This window comes from Sylvia atricapilla, chromosome 3, assembly GCF_009819655.1.
Source record: "Sylvia atricapilla isolate bSylAtr1 chromosome 3, bSylAtr1.pri, whole genome shotgun sequence".
Taxonomy (NCBI): Eukaryota; Metazoa; Chordata; class Aves; order Passeriformes; family Sylviidae; genus Sylvia; species Sylvia atricapilla.
The window spans coordinates 102,024,474-102,044,861 of NC_089142.1; the positions used below are offsets into that span (position 1 = coordinate 102,024,474).

A 20,388-nucleotide genomic window follows, 5' to 3' on the forward strand; every position below is an offset into this window, starting at 1 on the left:
TTCACAGGGGTTTGTTTTTATACGTGTATTTCTGTCTCAAAGAATGATGCAAACCTTTTCTTTTTTTCTATTTTTAAAATGAAATTTAAGCCAGTAATGATCTCAAGAGGAATCTGAATGTTGGTTCTGCATCTGTTAAATGAAAAGGAAAGGCAGCAGAATCAAAGTCAGTCACTTCTTACACAGCAGGTAATTAGATTATAAAACTCAGTGCCACAGGAAATCATTGAGGCAAAGAGCTCAGCAGTGAAATAAAGGGAACTATGCACTGATCTGGGTGATAAGAGCGAGCTCAGTCAGTAGTTCTGGCTGATACAAATGCTGCTGAGATATTGAGTACATCTGATGGTGTTTCAAGGCTGTGGGGGAGCAGCTGGGCAGTGGAACAGGGAGTGCTGTGGAGATGATGGATGTGGACATCCTGGCCCTGGTAGGCCAGAAACCATGGGAACATAAAATGGGAATGTGAGAGAGGAAGCAAAAAGGAATGTGGTGCTTTATCTTAGCAAAGTCATGTATGACTGCACCTGTAAGATTGTGGTGAAGCAGTATTGCTAAGAAACATTATAATGTGGTTATTGCTTGGCAGTGGAAAATTTTACCTAAAGCTGTGAGAGTATATAAAGTGAGCTCTGGAATCATTAAAATGGCTTCTTACATGCAAACAGTGGAGTTTCATCTCTACTAATCACCAGCAGAGGTTTTTATTAATGAATTGCTGGCTGATTCCCAGTGTCAGCTCACACCCACATATCCCCACCACGACACTGCCACTTAAACAGACCACAAGTGGAGGGGACATGGCAGGCTAGAAACTGATCTAATCCTGCCTGGCACCTCCTTCCTTTCCCCTTTAGAAAAGAGTATTCCTGTTCTACAAGTGGCAAGGCTGGTACCAATGCTTCACTAGGTACAGCTCTTGCCCTCACTAGACTGTACCTCTGAAAATAAATCCTTGGATAAGATGCCCAGAGTCAGGAGCAGGAGGGGATTGTTGGACTAGAAAAGCAGCCAAGGCAGAGTTGAAGGAGGGGACAAACCTTTTTGGGGTCTACAGCGTGGGTTGTATTTGTGTATGTGTAAATTTTACAGTGGCATTTTACTTTATTAATGAATAACTCTCAGATAAACCAAAAGTACAGTAACTTGTACAGACCTCAGGAGTTATCCTTAATATGCTGACCCAATGCCTAGCCCAAGTCCTTCTTTACTATTGATAATAAAAATTTCTTTTGAATTCAATTATTGAAGCAGTTATTGTCTATTAAGATTGCAAAGAGATGTATCATCTCTACTTTTGGTTGTGTTGCAGCACGAGTGGGATCTGTTTCATGGTATCTCACCATTGAGTTGCAATTTCTTGGAAGGATGAGCATTCTGCTGAAGTGCTGAATTGAAGCAGAACCTGATTTGCAGAGCTACCATCTGCATTTTCAGCTGAATTTAACATTGCTCTACATTGCTGCTGCTCTGGATGTCTAATGAGGTTATTTCTAGGTTAATTTTTCTCCTGGTGCAGCCTTAATTAAAATGTAATGAAGGCAGCAGAAGTTGCAAAAGAAAATAAGTGGAGAAGATCCATTTGGTGCTACACCAGTGCTTTGTGGTAGGATGTTTGGTACAGCTGCTAATTATTATTTTGTGTGAGGCACTTGGCCAGTAGCATTTATGTGTGTGTGTGTGAATGATGTGCAGAGCCTGTGACAGCATTCCAGGAGTGAAGGTAACTCCAGTGCCTGAGACACTGAGTTTGTGCCAGTGGCTTTCATGCCTGGGTTGGATTGAATGGAAGGAAGTATTAGGATTCTTAAGCCCAGCGATCTTGGAGTATAAAGGGAAATATATTGTGGAGAAATCACCAACTGCTATTAGCTTTTAACAGCCTGCTGGTAGTTAATGGAGACAGTGATTTATTTCTGATTTAACTCCAGCTGGTTTTTTGTTTTGTTTTGTTTTTTGGGGGGTTTTTTTGGGTTTGTTTTTTGATTTTTGGTGTTTTTGTTTTTTTGGTTTTTTTTAAGAATCATTCTTTTGCAGAAAATTAAAGCAAAAATGAGGTTGGTAGTGATGTGATACTCAGACTGAAGGCATCATGCTCCACAATTAGCAACTGTGAGCTGATAACCGACCAGGGTGAGTTAGACCCTGTGTGGTGAAAGAGGGTGGTCGTGTGTTGGCAAATGAGATTCTTCATGCAGAAAACAAAATGCTGGCTTTGCCTGTGCTGTTCCCACACACTGCACAAAATAGTCAATCCCCTAAATTCTCCAGGACTTCTCTTTTATTGGCAATACCTGCCAATGAAATATTTGCAGATGAACCTTTGGTTATGGATTAATTAACTGCTATCTTTACAGCTGCTTAAGAGTTAGAATGAGGGGATATAAAACCTGATGGTGTCTTTCAGGCAGTAATCCATCTTTTAAAAGTGCATGAGGCTTGTTTTAATACTTCAGTCTAATGACCTTATTTGTTACATGCTTTGTTTGCCAAAATATTTCTCCCTCTGTCACAGAACAAAGGCACTGTGCTGTTTGTAGATGCCAGTGCCCAGCTGTGTGTTGAAGTGTGGAACCCTGTGCTTGCTGGGCTTATACCGATGGTTCCCCCTCTCTTGATCCTCCTGTCAAGTAAACAAACCACTTTAACCACTTCTTAATATGATTTCAGAAGGGAATCCTTCAGAGAGGGTCTGGCAGGAGTCTCTCACCTGTTGACTACAACCAGGATTTGCCTTTCCAAAGCAGTAGTAAATGAATGTGTAGGGATCAAACTGAGCTGAATGCCCTTGCCATGGAACAAAGCACATTATTTCATGGCTGTGCAATTGGAGCTAGAGCCAGATTTGGCCTCCTTGGAAATACTACAATTCTGTGTGCCACAGCATCCTGCTCATCTCAGTTCCTGTGGGTTCTTGGGGCAGGTATTAAGGCAGGAGTAATCCTCAAAACAGTTGGATGGCCAAATTTGAGGGAAGACAGAAGGCTTCCTTTGCTTTAGCAGTCTCAGTGAAGGTATTTACTTGAACCTCCCAAGCTTTGTGCAGCCCTGCCTGGCAATATTTGGGCCCTCCCTTTCTCCTCACCTCTCAAACAGAGCTCAGGAGCTTTTCTCAGCCAGTAAGTCATTATCTTGCTGCAGCAATCTGCTTCCCTCACTTGATTATTGCATGAGAAAACAATCAGGCTTGGCTGCTGCTTTGGAAGCTGTTACATCTGGTAATGTGTCTGGAGTTTTCCTTTTGCAAAACACTGCTGATTGGCAATTTGAAAACAGTTATTTCTGGGACCAGTGGGTTCCTGTGGATTTTTCTTCAGGACACCATAGTATCCCTGATGGCTCTTGCTGTAGTGACAAATGAAGCGACAGAAGTGACTGATTTAACTCTTGGCTGTCTTCTTCTATAACACTTTTCCCATCCTTGTTCTCCCTCAGCGAGTGTTTGTGGGAGCGTCTCTGGCCTCATTAACATTCATGTGAATATTCCCTAAAGCTCAGTGCAGTCTTTAAAGCATGTCCCTGTCCAAAATGTGCTTTGGTGCATATTAAAGGCAAAAAAAACTAAGACAAAAGCAGGGCAGCAAACCTTGGTCCAAAGAGCTCTCTTGAGGAGGGCAGGTGCATCAAAAGTAGCTGCAATTTCTGTGGCTTCTTACTCTCTGGACAGCTCCTGAAATCCTACTACTCATGGCCCTTGATGTGAGGGATAATAGTTAATTCAGGGGATTAATTGGAATAAATCAATAAAACCTGAGGCACTTTTTCTATCTCTCCAGAGCTCCAGACACTAAATGCACTGCAGATAGAGGGATGTGATGCTTGGACAAGGGTTGAAGCCTTGCTCTAGTCACCAGTGACCTGGGAAATGGCATTGGGAAAGTTAACATGGAGATGTTGGCATCTCTTGCTGAACACTTTCCCAAGTGTGGATTTAGAGTATTTCAGAATATTGTTACCTAGGTGTTCTGCTCCTGGGGTGATACTGCACAATGAAACAGCACATTAGCTGTAAGGGAGTGTTTTATTAAAATACTTCTTCGCTTGTTTCCTGGCAAGAAGCTTTCCAAATATTCTCCCTTTCAGATGTGCTCAATAATCTGTTCATCTTTTTTCACAGTATTTTTAATATTTTTACAAAACTGGCGAGTGTTTGGGTTTTGGTTATTTTTTTAAAGGAAATTAAATTCTGTTTTCAGCTAGGGGCTTTTCATTAGACTGAGTCTGCAGCATGTGTCTCTAGCATCAGTATCAGCCTGATACTGGGCTATAATTGACTTTTTGCATTCTGTCTGAGCAGAGTTCTCCTCAAAACCTAAGATGTGAGGGAAAAAGTGATTTGTGCAGATGGTCTTCATAAAACAAAGATTATATCTGGAGCTGTCACAGAATTGCTCTTACAGATGCATCTGCTGCAAATAATTACCTCTCTTGAGCCCAGTAAGTTAATCAGTGTCTTCTGTTTGTGTCTGCAGTGAAAACAATTAAAAGCTCATTTCCTGGTTTTTAGGTAAACTTAGAGATTCTCTGAGTTTTAGGGGTAATTAGATTTGTTTTGATGTGTATCACAGTCCAAAGTTCCTGTTGGACAACTAGCTGTCTGTAATACCATTTACTTGCAGCCAGGATGTAATTTCTTTTCAATCACTTTTTTTTTTTTTCCTTGGGATGGTTTCTGCTAAAGAGTTCAAAATCCTTTTGTCTCCTCTCATGTAAGTTGCATTGAAAAAGCTTAGGGCTCATTGTATAATCATAAGAAACCTGTATTGTCTGTTTTGTTCACTATGAGTGGATTTAAACAACTTTTCCCGTGCCTCCTTTTCCTCATGGCTTGGCAGGAGCATGAATTGTTGAGCCAAATTGTTGAAAAAAAAAAAAGGCTCAAAAAAACCTCCCAAGGTGTTTTAAGCTCTGTAGTACGTGGTAGTGATGGTAGACTCCTAAAAAAGAGGTGACAAGAGCACACCCCACGATATTAACCTTGCCTGCCTCCTTTAGGATGGCTTCACTTTGCTCTTAGATTTTGGCATTGGATCACAAGTGCTGTGTCACTAAAATCCACCTTTTGTCTGCACCTCTGTGTGAATCCCTTAATCTCTGAACCGTGGCTACGCTGTGCTGCAGCAGACTGGCCTCTCCTTTTTTTTGTTCTAAAGTCAGAGTGACAGCAGCTGCAGAGAGGGCAGCAGACAGATATATTTGTTTTATTTTAATTCGCAGTGAACCTTTGTTTTATCCTGATTCAGTTGCTTACTCAAGGGCACCAGGTTTTCTGTGTGTGTGCCCTTTATGCATTAAACATTTTTCCAGCTCAAGGCAACATCAGATATATTTCCCATTGTCTTTCAAGAGTCACGACTAAACTTCAGCAGTGAATGTGGCCAAGGGGAAGTGGAAGAATGTAGAAGTGGGAAGTGGATTTGTCTGTACAATGGAGGGAATAAAAAACTCCTGTGCTGTAAACATAGAGGCTTTAAAACCTCAGAGCTGAGGGGTCTCCTGAATATCAGCTTTATTTTCTGACAGCTGTTCCTGACTTAGTTTAATTAATGGTAAATGCACATAGACACCATTTTTGTAATTTAATGATGTTCAAGTCCGAGTCACTTTTGAATATGAGCATTTTCTGGTACGCTCTTGTATGTGCAGCTGCCCCTTCTCTGAGGGGCTCAGGTGTATGTTCTGTGCAGAAGTGTCCTCTTGCAGAGGTGCTGAGCCTTTCTGATGGCTTGTGAGGAAATTAAAGAGATTAAAGTAGCAAATTGTCAAGGCAGTGGAACACAAATGAACTGCTTATGTCCTCACATTGCCCACATGTGATCTAAAAACAAACCTATTCAGTAGCCTTTGAAGACAAATCCCAAAATTTGAGCTGAAAATGTTCACTGAAGCCTTTCTTTCAGAATTCCATTTTATTTAGAGATAAAACAGATGTATTTGTTACAGTCACGGAATCCAACCTATTTTAATTACCTGCTCTTTAGGCCTTTTAAAACAAACTTCCTGAGCTGGTCATGAACTTCTTGAGATTTAAAAAAAGTTAAAAGAAAATTACCCCGAGGTGTGATCTAAATTATGTGAGCTGTCAAATCCCACCCACCAGCCAGTGTCAAATAAGATCCAGGAGATCTGAGCTTGTACTGGGACACAGATGGCAGGGGATCTCCAACTAGGATATAGGAATTGCCCAGTGGTAAACTTCCCTTTTTATTTGAAAAATGGACTCTACCTTGACTGTTAAAGATCTGTTTCATCTCGTACACATATTACACAATGTTATCATTAAATTTAATCATTACACAATTTTATGACTGAATAAAAACATAAATTCTCAGGCATTCATTATGTTAAATATTTGCTTTTTCCTTTGAATAGGTGAATGGCCATATTAATATGGTTAATACTATTAATTCTGTTTGTATTAATGTTTACCAGGAGTGCTAATCTGTATTATTAATTCACTGACATTTTTGGATGTGGTTGCACCTGTGTTCTCATCTGGATGACAGACGAACAATGGGAATTGCCAAATGCCCCAATTCCATCAGTTGCTTCATATTTAAAAAAAAAAAAGAGCTGTGGAGTTTTGGGAGTCTGATCATAAATTCTGGACTTGCTGGTGTTTCCTCATATCTACTTCTGCAGTCTCTCTAGCCCTTACTCAGAGAACAAATTCTAAACAAACACAAGCATTACTCATCTCCCTGCTCTGTAAAAGTCATACAAAGACTCCCACATCACCTTGAAAAATAGTTGGAGAGTGGTTCTTTCGTATTTGTAAATTATCAAAATATTTATACCTGCAAATATCAGATGGGTTAAGTTTTTAATGGTTTTCCTTCTTTCCCTACCTTGCTACTTGTGTGACTGTTTTTGAATGAAGTATTTTCAGTTAGGCAATCTTAGGGTGTCAGGTGGGTGAAAAATGTTTCATTTAATAAAGGAACAGTGTAGTTCTCCTAGCTTGCTCTGGTTTACCTGTCCTTTTATTCACCTTATTTTGCAGGAATGAAATTATTTTTCTCTTCCCAAGTATTTGGTTGCAGTAACTATCACTAACCACACTTCGTCAGTAGTTGAAGGAGTTGCTAAAGAGCTCTGAGCAAGTGCTTCACACACAGCACCAGGCTCTTTCCTGATGAAGTGCCCTCCTACGAGAGACATCCTGTGTGATAATAATATGGGATGGACAACGTAAGGTTTGTTTTATTTTGTTTGCTTGGTAAACAGGAGTTATCTCACTTGCCTTCACAGTTTACCCAGAGCTGTGTCCGCAGTTAATTCAAGTGAAATGTTTGATTTGGGGCAGAGCTGAGAGGTTTGGGTGCACCCAGATCTGCTCATGCCTAAGAAGTTTTCACAAAAAGCAGGACTAATAGGCTGTGGAGTCAGGTAAAAGGGTGTAAACAAGTCTGCAGTGACTGAAACCTTTTGCTGTTTGCCCTTTCTTGCCAAGGTGGGAAATGCCTGCCTTGCCAAGCCTTCCTTGTGACTGCCTGAGAGGACAAAGTCAGAAGATGGGCATGGAGACTTGCCTGCTCAGTGCTTTTTCTTCTTTATAGCTTTTGAAGTCATACTCCTTGTCAAGGACCTGCTCCCTTCTGCTCTGTACCTAGGTTTTCTCAGTCCCTTCAGAAGCACTGAGTATCTCAGAGGGAGTTGTGTTTAACAGAGTTTTCACCTTCCTCTGCCTTACTTGACTCAGTTCTCTACCGCTTCTCATTTTTGAGCATTTTTCCTTCCCCACAGCAGCTGTTTTACAATAAATCATCTGTGGTACTCAGGCATCAACTCCACATCAGGATTCAGGTCTCCAAGAGCAGGCCTTCCCATGAGGATGAGCACTGTCAGCACTACAGCTCATAACTCTTCTCTTCTCAGAAGTATTTATAAGTTTTATAAAGTCATACTCCTTGTCAAGGACTTTCTCCCTTCTGCTCAGTACTTCAGGTTTTCTCAGTCCCTTCAGAAGCACAGAGTATCACAGCCATGGCACCATCTAGAAAAAGTTGGGTAGGCAAGTGCAGCCCTCAGGGTTCACTCCTAATATCCTTCTTAGCTTATCACCATTTCCAAATTCACTTTTCAGGTGCTTGGTTTATTAGCCATGGAGCAATTCCTGCAGAAAGCTGGTTGGTTAAATGGCAAAACAATTCTGTTCAGAGCCCAATTTTCTCTCAAGCTACTTCTGATGGAAGAGATTTTCTGTGATTCCCAAAACAGCATGGGGATAATTAAGCAAAAGCCCTTATGGTTCTCAAACCTCCAGCATTTGTGAGTAGTCTATAAATGTGCCCATTGCTCTAGTCCAATTTCTGTTCATTGCCTGAATTTTAGTGATACTGCAGCAAAACTAGATGGCTCAAATATTTATTCAATATATACCTTTAAAGCAGCAAGCCAAAATGTCACAGACTAGTGATGAGAAAATGTCTCCCAAGTTATTAAACTTGTATATCTTGTTTGCTTTTCATTGTAGTCTGTGCAGTTTGCATTTTCTGTCTCTTGAAAATTTCCTTGATGACTGTTTGATGTATCTGACACTGATTTTTTTTCAGTGTCAGGCTATTTCATTTATTAGCCTGTGCAAAGCTGGTAGGTGGAGATTGGTATCTTGCTTCCATTCTTATTTTTGAGTCCGTTCTTTTTTCATTTTTAATCAGTGTCTGGTGCACAGGCTCCTGCTGGCCATGCCGAAGAAGGAAACCCCAAGCTGTGTGATCTCACAGCCCCCATGGCTGGAGAGGATGTGGGGCTGCTCTTTTCTGGACATCTCTGCACAGCCTGTTCAGTGCTCACAGCCAATATCAGGCCTGCAGGGACACTGGGAAAATGCCTCTTTCTGCCTTCAGATTTCCACCAGGATGTCAGTAGTTGTCTTTGCCTTTGTACCTGCTGTTTACCTGTGCTTTTTGAGATTGTTTGCAGTTTTTATTCTTGTATTCCTGCTAAAAGAAGAGCAAGCCTTTCTGTGTTTGTCTGAGGTGCAGCGTATTTCTAGGAGCATGACACAGACAAGAATCGTGGTTTCAAAGCCATCTTATTGCAAGTAAATTCAGGAAACTATCTCTGCAAATGTTCTTCTGTTGTCCTTTGTGAAAGATCAGTCCTGACTGGAGGTAAAGACCTTTGGTCTGGAGAGGTACAGCTGCACACATTCAGCTGTTTCACTCCCATCTAGAGGGAATCAGGCCATCTCTGAGCATTTCTTGCAGTATTCTGCTTCTGCCCTTAGATAAAAATGAAAGATCAGGATCTTAAAATCTGATAACCATAATGTACTCTCTTGTTCTTCTGCTGGAGAACTTGCAGTGATCTGCCTCTGAAGAGTTAGTAAAGTTAAAGCTTAGATGGCATTGTTTTCCACAGAGCTAAAATCTCTGTGTCGTCTTTTAAATTTGGTATGAGAGCGTCTGTGTAGTCAGCACTCCTGAAAATCAATGTACCAATCTGAGATCTGAACCTAAGTTGGTACAAAGTTTAACATATTCACACAAAGGCACCTAGGAGACACACAAGTCTGTAGGTTGCAGGGGTGAAAAATTGAGAGGAAGTTGTATTTAACAGAGTTTTCACCTTCTTCTGCCTTACTTGACTCACTCTCTACCTCTTCTTATTTTTGAGCATTTTCCCTTCTCCACAGCAGCTGTTTTACAATATGTCATCTATGGTACCCAGGCATCAACTCCACATCAGGATTCAGGTCTCCAAGAGCAGGACTTCCCATGAGGATGAGCAATACCAGCACTACAGCTTGTAACTCTTCTCTTCTCAGAAGTATTTACAAGTTGTATAAATTCACCTACGAGACAAGAGGGATGCTTGAAAAATACCTTGTTTTGCAGAATTTTCTTGGTCAAGAAACTGCATTTCTGCCTATGACTCTCAGCTCACTGATGTCCACATGTGTGCAGGGCTGAAATGCCTGAGAATCTCTGTAGTGTGACCTCTGTGTGTGTTTGTGGGTGTTCAGATTAATGAGTTGGACTTTCAAGTGTTGTGATGGCAAGGGAAGGGAGAGTACACTGACCAACCTCTCACCCCAGCTCGTTTTCCAAGTTCACACAATCTGGAAATGAAGCAAATATTTTGCTGAATTCTATATAATGCATCAATCTTCTAGTCTGTTCTTCTTACTAAAGAAACACTGTCATGGCAGGCTCTTCCCCTTGTATTTTAGCTGTATGAATAGCATCATTTCCTGTTTTTCCAGGCAAACTGTCATAAACATCACTCTCCAAGGAGATGCAGAAGGTGGAATGTTTGTAAACTGATGGTGAGACTGGAGCAGTTTATCTCCAGTGAGAGCTGCCTGCTTATTCTTGCCAAAGGCATTAGCTGGAGATTATTGGTCCTCTTGTTTCCTGAAAATGTGTGACTGAATGAGAGACAAAGTATTTAGTGTATAAAGAAAGGATATTGCTTTGGGTTTTCTTTTCAATAATTGCACGTAAGAGAGATGCTTCCTCAATAATACTTGTAATCTAGGGCTGTTTCCTGTCACTGCCAGTGGCCATTACTGACTATTTCAGAATAAGTGGCAGTTTTCCTCTTTTTATGTCAGCCTCATCCTCAAAATGGTGTTTACAGCTTTCAATGTACTGCCTGTTGGGCCCCATTCTTGCCTCTATTAAAGGATTTGTTAAAGCCCTGAAAAATGGGATTTAATAACGCTCCCAGATTTTTTTTTTTTTTCTGCTAGCCTGGTCTATGATCGCTATTACTTATCCAGATAGATTTTCAACTTTACTTTTAATTTCAGCTCACAACTTTATCAGTTCTGAATGACCACATCAGCAAAATGTCTAAAAATTCAGTATCTTTCCTTTGTGAGCCTTGCCAAAAGCAGGAAGGATTTCTCCTTGTTTGTTTTTCACCTCAGAACCACGAAGAGTATTGTCTTCAGAGCCTCTTCCTCTCTAGGAGAGGAGTCCTTGGGTGACTCGAGTTCCCAAGGGTCTTAGTTCTTGGCTGAAGAGGTGGGCCCAGCAAAATCCTTTTCTGAATTCTGGAGTTTCATCCCTCTTAGTAAATTACGGTTCCTTTGGAAAATGCTTCTTGGGTCAGAACGAGCTAACTCTGCAGATTCATCTAGGGAGAAATGAGAATAGACGAGACTGGAATTGACAATTGCTAGGCTGGGAAAAATATATAAACTGAAATAGTTGTCATTTGCTTCACCTGTGCAATGTAACTAAAGGGAGAAAGCTGCTTCAGGATCTATAGAACACAGATTTCCTCCATAAAAATTTTAAAAATGTTAAACAGTGAAAATCAGGTAGGCAAGATTGTTTCTCACCTGTTTGAAGCTTTTATTCTGAAATAGGATGAGTTTAAAGACAAATATGATCTGGGGCTAAATTAGAGCCTTCCATAAATTAAAAAAAAAAAAAATACTGCAAGTCACAGATTCAAAGAAGGAAAAATCCCTCATTTTACTAAAAAATCCTCCTGCTCACAGGAAGAAAATCTGATTCAAATGGTGAGTCTTCCCTGTGGGCAGAGCAGTGCTGACAAGGGACTTGGCATGTGTGGACAGTTCTGATCTTCAGCAGCAGAGAAGGCTGAGGCTTGGCTTGGGGCTGCTGCTGTTGGATTCTGTCTGTCAGAGCTTGGAAGCCCATTGGGGTGTTGGGCTGTGGGTAAGGAGAGGGTGCTCCAGCACAGCACTGTCTGTGCACGTGAGCTTGCACATTGCTGTTCTTACAGTCACTTCCCCGTGCTCTCCTAATGCCTAATTAACAGCTGAGCAATTAGCTCCAGAAGCCTTAGCGGAGTTTCCTCTGGGAAATTGGTGCCTTTACACAGACACGGTGAGTCAGGCTGAGTTCTCAAGGCTTTGTATATAACAGGAAAGCAGCAGATAATTGGAGTTTAATAAAGCCCCTGGATGCCCTCATCTGCTGGATAATAACTTCAATTGACAGTTGATATTTTCAGCTATGTAAATTTTTAAAAAATCGTTATTTATGTTTCAAAGAAGGTTTCCCCTAAATAATAGGATCTTTAACCTTAGATCTTAAGCAGTGTTTGAGACAAATAGGGTGCTTAAGGTTTCTTACTGCCGTGAGAATCATATAAATTAAACCACTCTAAGCATACCTGTTTGAAGAGTTCTTGAATTTGCTGTTTGTATTTTTTAGAATAATTAGGAGCTCCAAGGGAAGGAGTTACCTGGTGAAAATAACATCTCAGGCACGCCAGTGTTAGGTTGCTGCCCATCCCTTCCAAGACACCTGTGATCTTTGCAGTGGCACAAGTCCCTGTGTGCTGCTGCACTTACAGCAGCTGCTCACAGACAGTTTCATCCAAAGCCCACTGCTCTGGGGCCTGGCTGAGGATGTATCATCACCCTCAGGCTCTTGGGGCACAGCTCTAAGTGATGCTGGTTATGTTCTGCTCCTGCTTCTGCCCATCCCTACTGCCCTGGCCTGTGGGGCCTGGTTGCTTAGAGACAGCTCTGTGAGGTGGCAGTGGTGTTTATCTCCTGGCCTTCAGCAGATAAGGAGTGTTAATTTGTAGTTCATATTGTAGCTGATTTTCTCTGTGGTTTATTAAATCCAGAGTGTTTAAGCTGTGTGTTCTCAGAGAGCTTTCACTGAGCTGAGGTTCCCAGCTGAATTAAAAGCTGGGCTCAGCAGGCGTTGGGTGTGAGCAGGGCAGGGTTTAATACCAGAGTGACATTTGGAAGAGTGTCTAGGGGAATGCTCTGTGCTTGCATGCTGCCTTTCAAGAGCACTTTACCATTTGCCAGCCTTTTTATTTTCCTTGAATTTCAGATTCCTGAGGGGGTTAGACTGAAAGGGAAGAGTTTTTCTGCTTCCCTAAAATAACTGCTTACGTCTCATTCCACGCAAATTGAAGCCCCCCCCCCAACTTTTCACACCACAAATGTGCAGCAGAAAGAGGAGAAAAAGCAGAGCCTGACTCAGTACTGGGCCATATCCAGTGCTATTCCTCTGTCACTGTCTCCCTTTTCTACTCCAATCCCCAAATTCCTCCCCTTTTTGCTGCTGCCTTTTGCCCACCCTCCTTTTCAGCAGGTCTCCTGTCAGAGCAGAGGGCATTAGCAGAGCTCTTGGCCAGCACTCAGACACAGCCACATGTGCCACTCCTGTGGGCTGGGGGATGCACAATCCAGCTGCTTATGTCATGTGTAAAGCAGAGTCTCACAGATCCCATCCTGTGAGCTGCAGATGACAAAGCTGCTTTGTGTGGCACCAGGGAGACAGCAAAGTAGCAAGGCTTATTATATTCTTATTTTCACTTTCAGTTCACAATTTAAATACCCACAAGGAACAAATTTGCTTTGCTCATAACAGTCTTTTTGAATGATAATGTCGTTGGAAATTTCATTTTGCCTTTGCCCAAGAAGACAACAGCTGTTTTCTGCAAGGCAGAGAAATTGTAATCTCTACAATGATTCAATACTGTGCACCAAAGGCTTTAGGGTCTGTCATTTACTCAATGTGATAAGTGTTTGTGCAGTATTTAGAAGATTGATGCTTATTTTCTTCATACTTGTCTTTTTGGTGCTACTCCAATTCAAATGTGGTGATAAAAATCCTACAGTGGAAGTGTCTTTCAGCTCATGTAAAGGAATGTGATCAGCAGTTCACACATGGGTTTTTAACTGTTGTAATCAGAGGAAATGTTCTTAATGCAAGCAAGGGCAATAAAATTTGATCCTCAGATGTGCAGATTTGCAGTTTCTGAGTACTCAGGTGAGTGATTCCTGGCAGGCTAAAGTGCTTTGTGGGATTGGGGTAGAAAGAGCTCCTGCCAAATTCTCCTAAAATTTCTTCTTTCTTCCCTGAGCAGAGAGGAATTGCATTCCCATGATGGTACATGCACTCCCACTGGAAAGCAGCCAGGTGGAAAGAAAAAAAAAACCCACAAAAATATTTTTTCTATGCATCAAGTATCTCAAGTGCTCAGTGCATGTAGGGAGTTCAGCTGTGACATGGGGCCTGTTCTCACCTCCTGTGTACATGGATTCATCCCTGAACTCATGGGAATTGGCACAGCTTTGGTGCCAGCTGGGAGCTCTGCTCTATCCAAGTAGAATCACCTCTCCTCAAGCTTTCCCATGCCATGTGGACATGTCTGATGGAGAGGGAAGAAGGGAATTGCTCCTTGCCCTTTCCCATGCCATGTGGACATGTCTGATGGAGAGGGAAGAAGGGAATTGCTCCTTGCCCTTTCCCATGCCATGTGGACATGTCTGATGGAGAGGGAAGAAGGGAATTGCTCCTTGCCCTTTCTCATGCCATGTGGACATGTCTGATGGAGAGGGAAGAAGGGAATTGCTCCTTGCCCTTTCCCATGCCATGTGGACATGTCTGATGGAGAGGGAAGAAGGGAATTGCTCCTTGCCCTTTCCCATGCCATGTGGACATGTCTGATGGAGAGGGAAGAAGGGAATTGCTCCTTGCCCTTTCCCATGCCATGTGGACATGTCTGATGGAGAGGGAAGAAGGGAATTGCTCCTTGCCCTTTCCCATGCCATGTGGACATGTCTGATGGAGAGGGAAGAAGGGAATTGCTCCTTGCCCTTTCCCATGCCATGTGGACATGTCTGATGGAGAGGGAAGAAGGGAATTGCTCCTTGCCCTTTCCCATGCCATGTGGACATGTCTGATGGAGAGGGAAGAAGGGAATTGCTCCTTGCCCTTTCTCATGCCATGTGCACGTCTGATGGAGAAGGAAGAAGGGGTTTTCTAAGAGCAGGGTGAGGGCTGTAGCAGCTCTCAGGGATGGCATCTGCGTTTACTTGTAGCTCTTCATGACAACCACATCCCCTTCCTTGGGGATGATTGCAGTCACCCCAGGCAGATCCTGACAGGCTGGTGGGCTAAAGAAATAATGCAATCTGTGAGAGCTTCACTGTGCTTGAACACAGTTCTGCAGAAACTCAAACAGCTGCTTTTTCTGTAAGTGCAAATAATAATATTGCTGTGTTGTTGCCTCACTGAAAGTGGCTCAGGTTCAAAGCAGGGGTTGGTTATGTGCTTCAGGCAGTAGGGTTATGTGCTTGGACCAGATGGAGCTTTTAAATTTTCATCAGCAGGTTTATAAACACAAGAATATCCTTTTATCTGTGCCCAGCTCTTTTACTAATTAGCTGCAAATGCTGAACTTCAGTTAGCATGGAGTGGAGGAACAGATGAAATAATACACATCTTTACTCATGATTACCCATCATGTGAGAATGAAATAGACATTAATAATTGTTTTAGGTTTTTTAGGGCTTTTCTGTTGGTGCTTTTTCCCCCCCTTTCGCACTCGGTTGTATAAATGAGTGAAAATAGCTAAAAATAATGAGCCAGATTGTCTGGTGATGAAATTTTTTTGCAGGCAAAGAGTGAGAGTTTTCAGCCTTGCTCATCTTTGCCTTGACTCCTGTAGGTGTTGGGCCAAGCCAACACAAGGGTGTGTGACAGCTGTGTTGTTAAGTTCATCATGGAAGGATTTTACAAAGGCGTTTATAAAACTACATTTTCTGCTGCTGAGATGTGGCCCGAGAGGTCTAGGCTTTGAAGCAGCACTGCTGTGTGTTATGACAGAAAAATCCCAGCTTTTCTGAGGGGTGCAGGTGCATAGAGAGGTAAAGGGATTGATGAGTTGAATGCTGCCTTTGCCTTTAACAGCATGTTTGCTGCCCTACAACGAGTGCTCTGTGTGTGCCCCAGCTGAGAAGCTCTTTGTGGAGCCTGCAGGCATCCAGCTACTCTTCTTGTTCCCTGTGGTTCATAAATCATTCAGGAGATTTGCACCTTTCAACAGCAGCAGCAGCTCTTTAGAGGGCATCGAGGAAGGATCTCTGCCTTAACTGATAACTTGTAGGCAGGAAAAGGTCCGGGTGTATTTTCAGACATCAGTCTTGGCACACAGTTTGAGAATGTGTTGGGAAATTGTCAGGAAAGCTGAGGAAAAGCACCACTTTATGACGTAGGGGTTGGTTCTGGGAATTCTGCATCCAGCTTTTCATGTCATAGAATCACAGAGTGCTATGGGGTGAGAATGGACCTTAAAGACTACGTAGTCCCAACCCTCTGCCATGGACAGGGGCACCACCCCTAGGTCAGGGTGCTCAGGGCCTTATCCAACCTGCCTTTGAGCACTCCCAGGGCTGGGCATCCATCCCTGTTGGCTGTCTTGCCTTAAGAAGATTTTGTTGGAAAAGTAATCCACTAAGAGGATAGGACTTACTGTTGGGAAATGAACCACTAACTGAAAGAGGGCTGTTCTCACAAAAATGATAATGGAATATGTTCTGAGTAATCAAACCCCTGAGACACCCACTGTCTATCTTTGGTAGCTTGAGCTTCAGCATAAGGATGTCAGCTTTATGGGCCATACTGACCTTGGAACAGAATGCAGTAGAATCTCTGAAGTTGGAAAAAACTTTAAAATCCTTGAGTCCAACCATAAACCTCAGGCTGCCAAGTCCACCACTGAACCATGTTCCCAAGTGCCACATCTTCGTGTTTAACACCTCCAGAGATGGTGACTCAACCACTTCCCTGGGCAGCCTGTTCCAGTGCTTGACAACCCTTTCTGTGAAGAAATCTGTCCTAATATCCAGACTGAGGTGGTAGGAGAAAGGCAAAGCAGCATTGCTGAAGTCTCCCCTGACGACAGGAAACCAACAGAATTTTTCATTTCCCAAGCCATTCAGGCTTGGTAAGTGGAGCTGGAGGCAGCTGTTGCTCTGTCACAAAATGTGGCTGTAAGCAGGAGACAGCAAAAAGCCAGCAGGACACAGGGGGCTGCAGTTGCCACAGGAGTCCAAGTGCCACTTGATTGAATTCTCAGAGATGCATGAGGCTTCAGTTCTCACTTAAGGGTTACTGAGGAAAAATGGACCTGTTCTCTGATCTGCCGTTCTCATGCCATGGCTCACTGTGAAAAGGAGGCCATCAAGCTTTTCTTTGTGCTGCATTGGAAGTGACACATTGCAAGGGGAGGGAAAGTTCTATTTAAAATTGCAAAATCAGAGATGAAGTGCAATTGAGGAGAAAGATCAAAGACAGGAAGTGGGGACAGGAAGAAAGAGATGAGGTACAGCGTGGCTGCACAGACAGCCTAATTTCATGTTAATGAATCCCTGCTTAGGAAGGGAAGGGTGGCTCTTTGTGTACCAGTAGGGAAAAACATTCTTCTGCCACCACACTGAGACACCCTTTGAACGTGCTCTCCTACCAAAATGAAGGGCTGCACCCTGCTTCACATTTCACAGAATTAGCAAAGACCAAGCTGCTTTCTGCCTGCCCGCATCCTGCTTATGTAACTTGCAGATGAGGCTGTGCAACCTCTGGCTGAGCCCTGGAAAATTTCCTTGTCGGTGAGTCAGGTGCTTGGCAAACTGGTGCAGTGGGCTCTGAGGTGAGATTGCACTCACAGGCACTACCTGGCTACCAGAGCACAATTCAAGGTCTCTTTTTGGAACTGCTTCCTCCTAGAAGCTCCCTGATCATCCTGCTCTTGTCACTGCCAAGTGTCCCTGTTGTGCTGTATTAATTAGTGCAAAGCATCACCCTTGATTGCTTTAAAGCAGGAGAAAAGCACAGCCCTGACTGTTATCCAGAGATGTGGGTCAGAAAAAAGGAGAAGAGCCAGGCAAGAATGAGTCCTTGGCCTTTGCATTCATTTTATCCATAGAAATTCCACCAGGATTGTGGGGAGAGCTTTTAGTGCAGTGGGGCTGCAAAGGTGGGATTTCATGGGGAAACCCAGAGTCCCCCTTCGCAATCCTCTTTCTAACACTCCACACGTTTTCAGAACAGTGTTGGTTTGGAGGATGTGAATCTGCCTGAAAGCTGGAGGTCAGGGCTGCACATTGGTCTATAGGAGTAAAATTGAGAACTGTGAAAAGTAAGAATTAGACCCAGGGACAAGGGAAAAAACTGAAACAGATGCAGAACTGTGTCAGCTGCAAACCAGACTTCCTTGTGGGACAGCTGTCATCTCCAGGAGCAGCAGATCCCAATTTCCACTCTTTGGAAGTGTAACTGAGAGGAGACAGGAGATCTGTACCACCAAGTAGGTCCAGTCGCTTCAGTGTCAAGGCTGGGACACCTGTGAGGTGCCCAGATCTGCCCATCTTACACCAATCTGTGCAGGAGGGCCCTGGGGCAGCCCAGCTGTGTTCAGAGCAGCACTTGCTTTGCTCATGCAAAGAGCCTGTTTGCCAAACTGCAGTGGGAGAGGGACAGAAAAAGACTTTGCCACAGGAATGACCCGGTGACTAATGAGTTTCATTGATCCTCTGCTTGCAGGAGAGAGCAATTCATCATCTGCAGCTCCTGCAGGCTCCTCTGCTGAAGGCTCTGAGGGAGCAAACGTGAGATGTTACCCAAAAGCAGGGCTGTGTGAGCCCTCTGAACCTAATGACTCTGTGTTCTCATGGATGTTTGAACATGATGGTGCAGAAAATCCCAGCATCAGGGACTCTCTGGATGGCTTCTACAAAATGCATTGCAGAAAGCAGCCACACAGAGAGGATCCAACCTACGAGGCTGCCTCACGGTGTCTGTCACAGAAGATTTCAGAGCTGGAGCAAAAGGAGGGGACAAAATATGTGTCACGTTGTCTGCAAATGGCCCAGTTGGTCTTGAACAGAGATGGATGTAAGATCTTTCCAAACCACCCCCCTTCTGCTTGCTTTTCAAAGCCAGCTGAAGGGGAAGTGTTGTTTGAGAACAGGAGGAGGATACCTGGGCTCTCAGATGACATCCTGCAGTTCCTCTTGAAACAAACACAGGAGCAACGTAGCCCTGATGGGTCACAGGAGAAGTGAGCAGAACACTGTTTGTTCCTGTCATCAAAGCTTTGCTTCCACTCCAGAAAGAGAAGACTTTCCTAGACATTGTCCTCCCAGCACCACCCTCAGGAGCAGCTGCCCCATGGAGAGGTTCACCCACAGCACGCCTGGCTCTCTGAAGGGCAGCACTGCATCAGGAGCATCCCTGTACCTGCTTGGGACGTGGGGACTAATTGGGATTAATTGGTGACTAATCATGCAGTATTTGTTGCTGGGACATCAAACATGATTTATATCTACCAGGCTTTTAAACTGGCCTGCATCCTTCCCCCAGGTTAACAGGGATCCAGCCCAAACGCAGCCCCTGGCTGGGCATGGCTGTCCGAAAGTGCTGCTGGCTGTAACTGACTGTTGGGGTGACCTTGGCAGGGTGTGCCCCAGCTCCACAGAGGGAAAGTTGAGATTTTGTTGTGTACATTTGCCTCCACAGGGTGCTTGTTAGCTGTGTGTTTTTACCTACAGATACATTACCCCACGGTTCATGATTGCAATGCCGGGTGAGTTTTTCTAACCGAAAAAGTGTGTATGTGCATGAGAAAGAGAGAATACAGCTCTGGGTGTGTTCTCTGACAGTGCTTCTGTCCTGTTTACCTCCCTCCCAAACAACCTTCAGTTCCTTTCTGACTTTCATGGTGGTGCTAATGAGATCCCAGGGGGAATGTTCCCTTTAAAATGAAAGGGATCTCTCTGAACCCAAAGAGGCTGATGTCAGTCAGCAGCAGAGCGATGAGCCCACACACAGCCACTCAGAGGTTTCTCTCCTGGCTGGATTGCTGCTTTGTAGCTTTACTGCCTCTGCCGGGCAGATAAATGTCTTTGTGCCTGTTTTCCACCCACTGGCCTGTCCCCTGGAAGAGCAGTTTGCTGTGGTGATGTTGTTTGCTGACTGGGGAGGCCGTTCTCCAGCGTGGGTGTGAACAGGGAGGCACAGAGTGCCAGAGGAAGGGATGTGCTTAAGGTGACAGCAGAGGGGGGAAGGGAAGGGAAGGGAAGGGAAGGGAAGGGAAGGGAAGGGAAGGGAAGGGAAGGGAAGGGAAGGGAAGGGAAGGGAAGGGAAGGGAAGGGAAGGGAAGGGAAGGGAAGGGAAGGGAAGGGAAGGGAAGGGAAGGGAAGGGAAGGGAAGGGAAGGGAAGGGAAGGGAAGGGAAGGGAAGGGAAGGGTGAGTGGGGTCTCAAAGATCACCATCAGTGTAGTCACTCCAAGCGCAGTGCTCACACCAGTTTTGGTGTTTGATATCCAGTGTTTGCCAGCCCAGCTGCTGAGACCTCTCCTCACTCCCTGTCCAAACTGGGCAGATCTCAGAGCGGGTGTTTGTGTTCCCGCCTGTTCCATTCCTCCTGCAGTCCCCTATTCCTGCCTTGCTGCCCCTGGCAGTTTGGCACAGCTGCTGTGCTCTGCAGGTGTTTCCAGCAAAGGCAATGGAAACTTGGCTGCTGCCTTCAGTCAGAGCAAGAGGAAGCCCAGCTGGCTGCAAGTTGTGGCCAAAGTCTTAGTTCTTGGTGTAATCTCTCTTTACAAATAGATTTATATTGGAAGTGCCTGGGTTTAGTTTTCTGTCCTTGAGT

At 43.9% G+C, this 20,388-nt stretch overlaps 1 protein-coding gene across 1 annotated transcript in view; it reads left to right on the forward strand.

Moving 5' to 3' along the window:
• Positions 1 to 19,395, forward strand: part of SHLD1 (shieldin complex subunit 1) — a 31,038-nt gene extending 11,643 nt beyond the window's left edge. Inside the window, exon 5 of the mRNA XM_066316427.1 lies at positions 18,279 to 19,395. Within this exon, the coding sequence (XP_066172524.1) occupies positions 18,279 to 18,799 (521 nt within the window). The 3' untranslated portion in view covers positions 18,800 to 19,395. The remainder of the gene's footprint in view (positions 1 to 18,278) is intronic.
• The last annotated feature ends 993 nt before the right edge of the window (positions 19,396 to 20,388 follow it).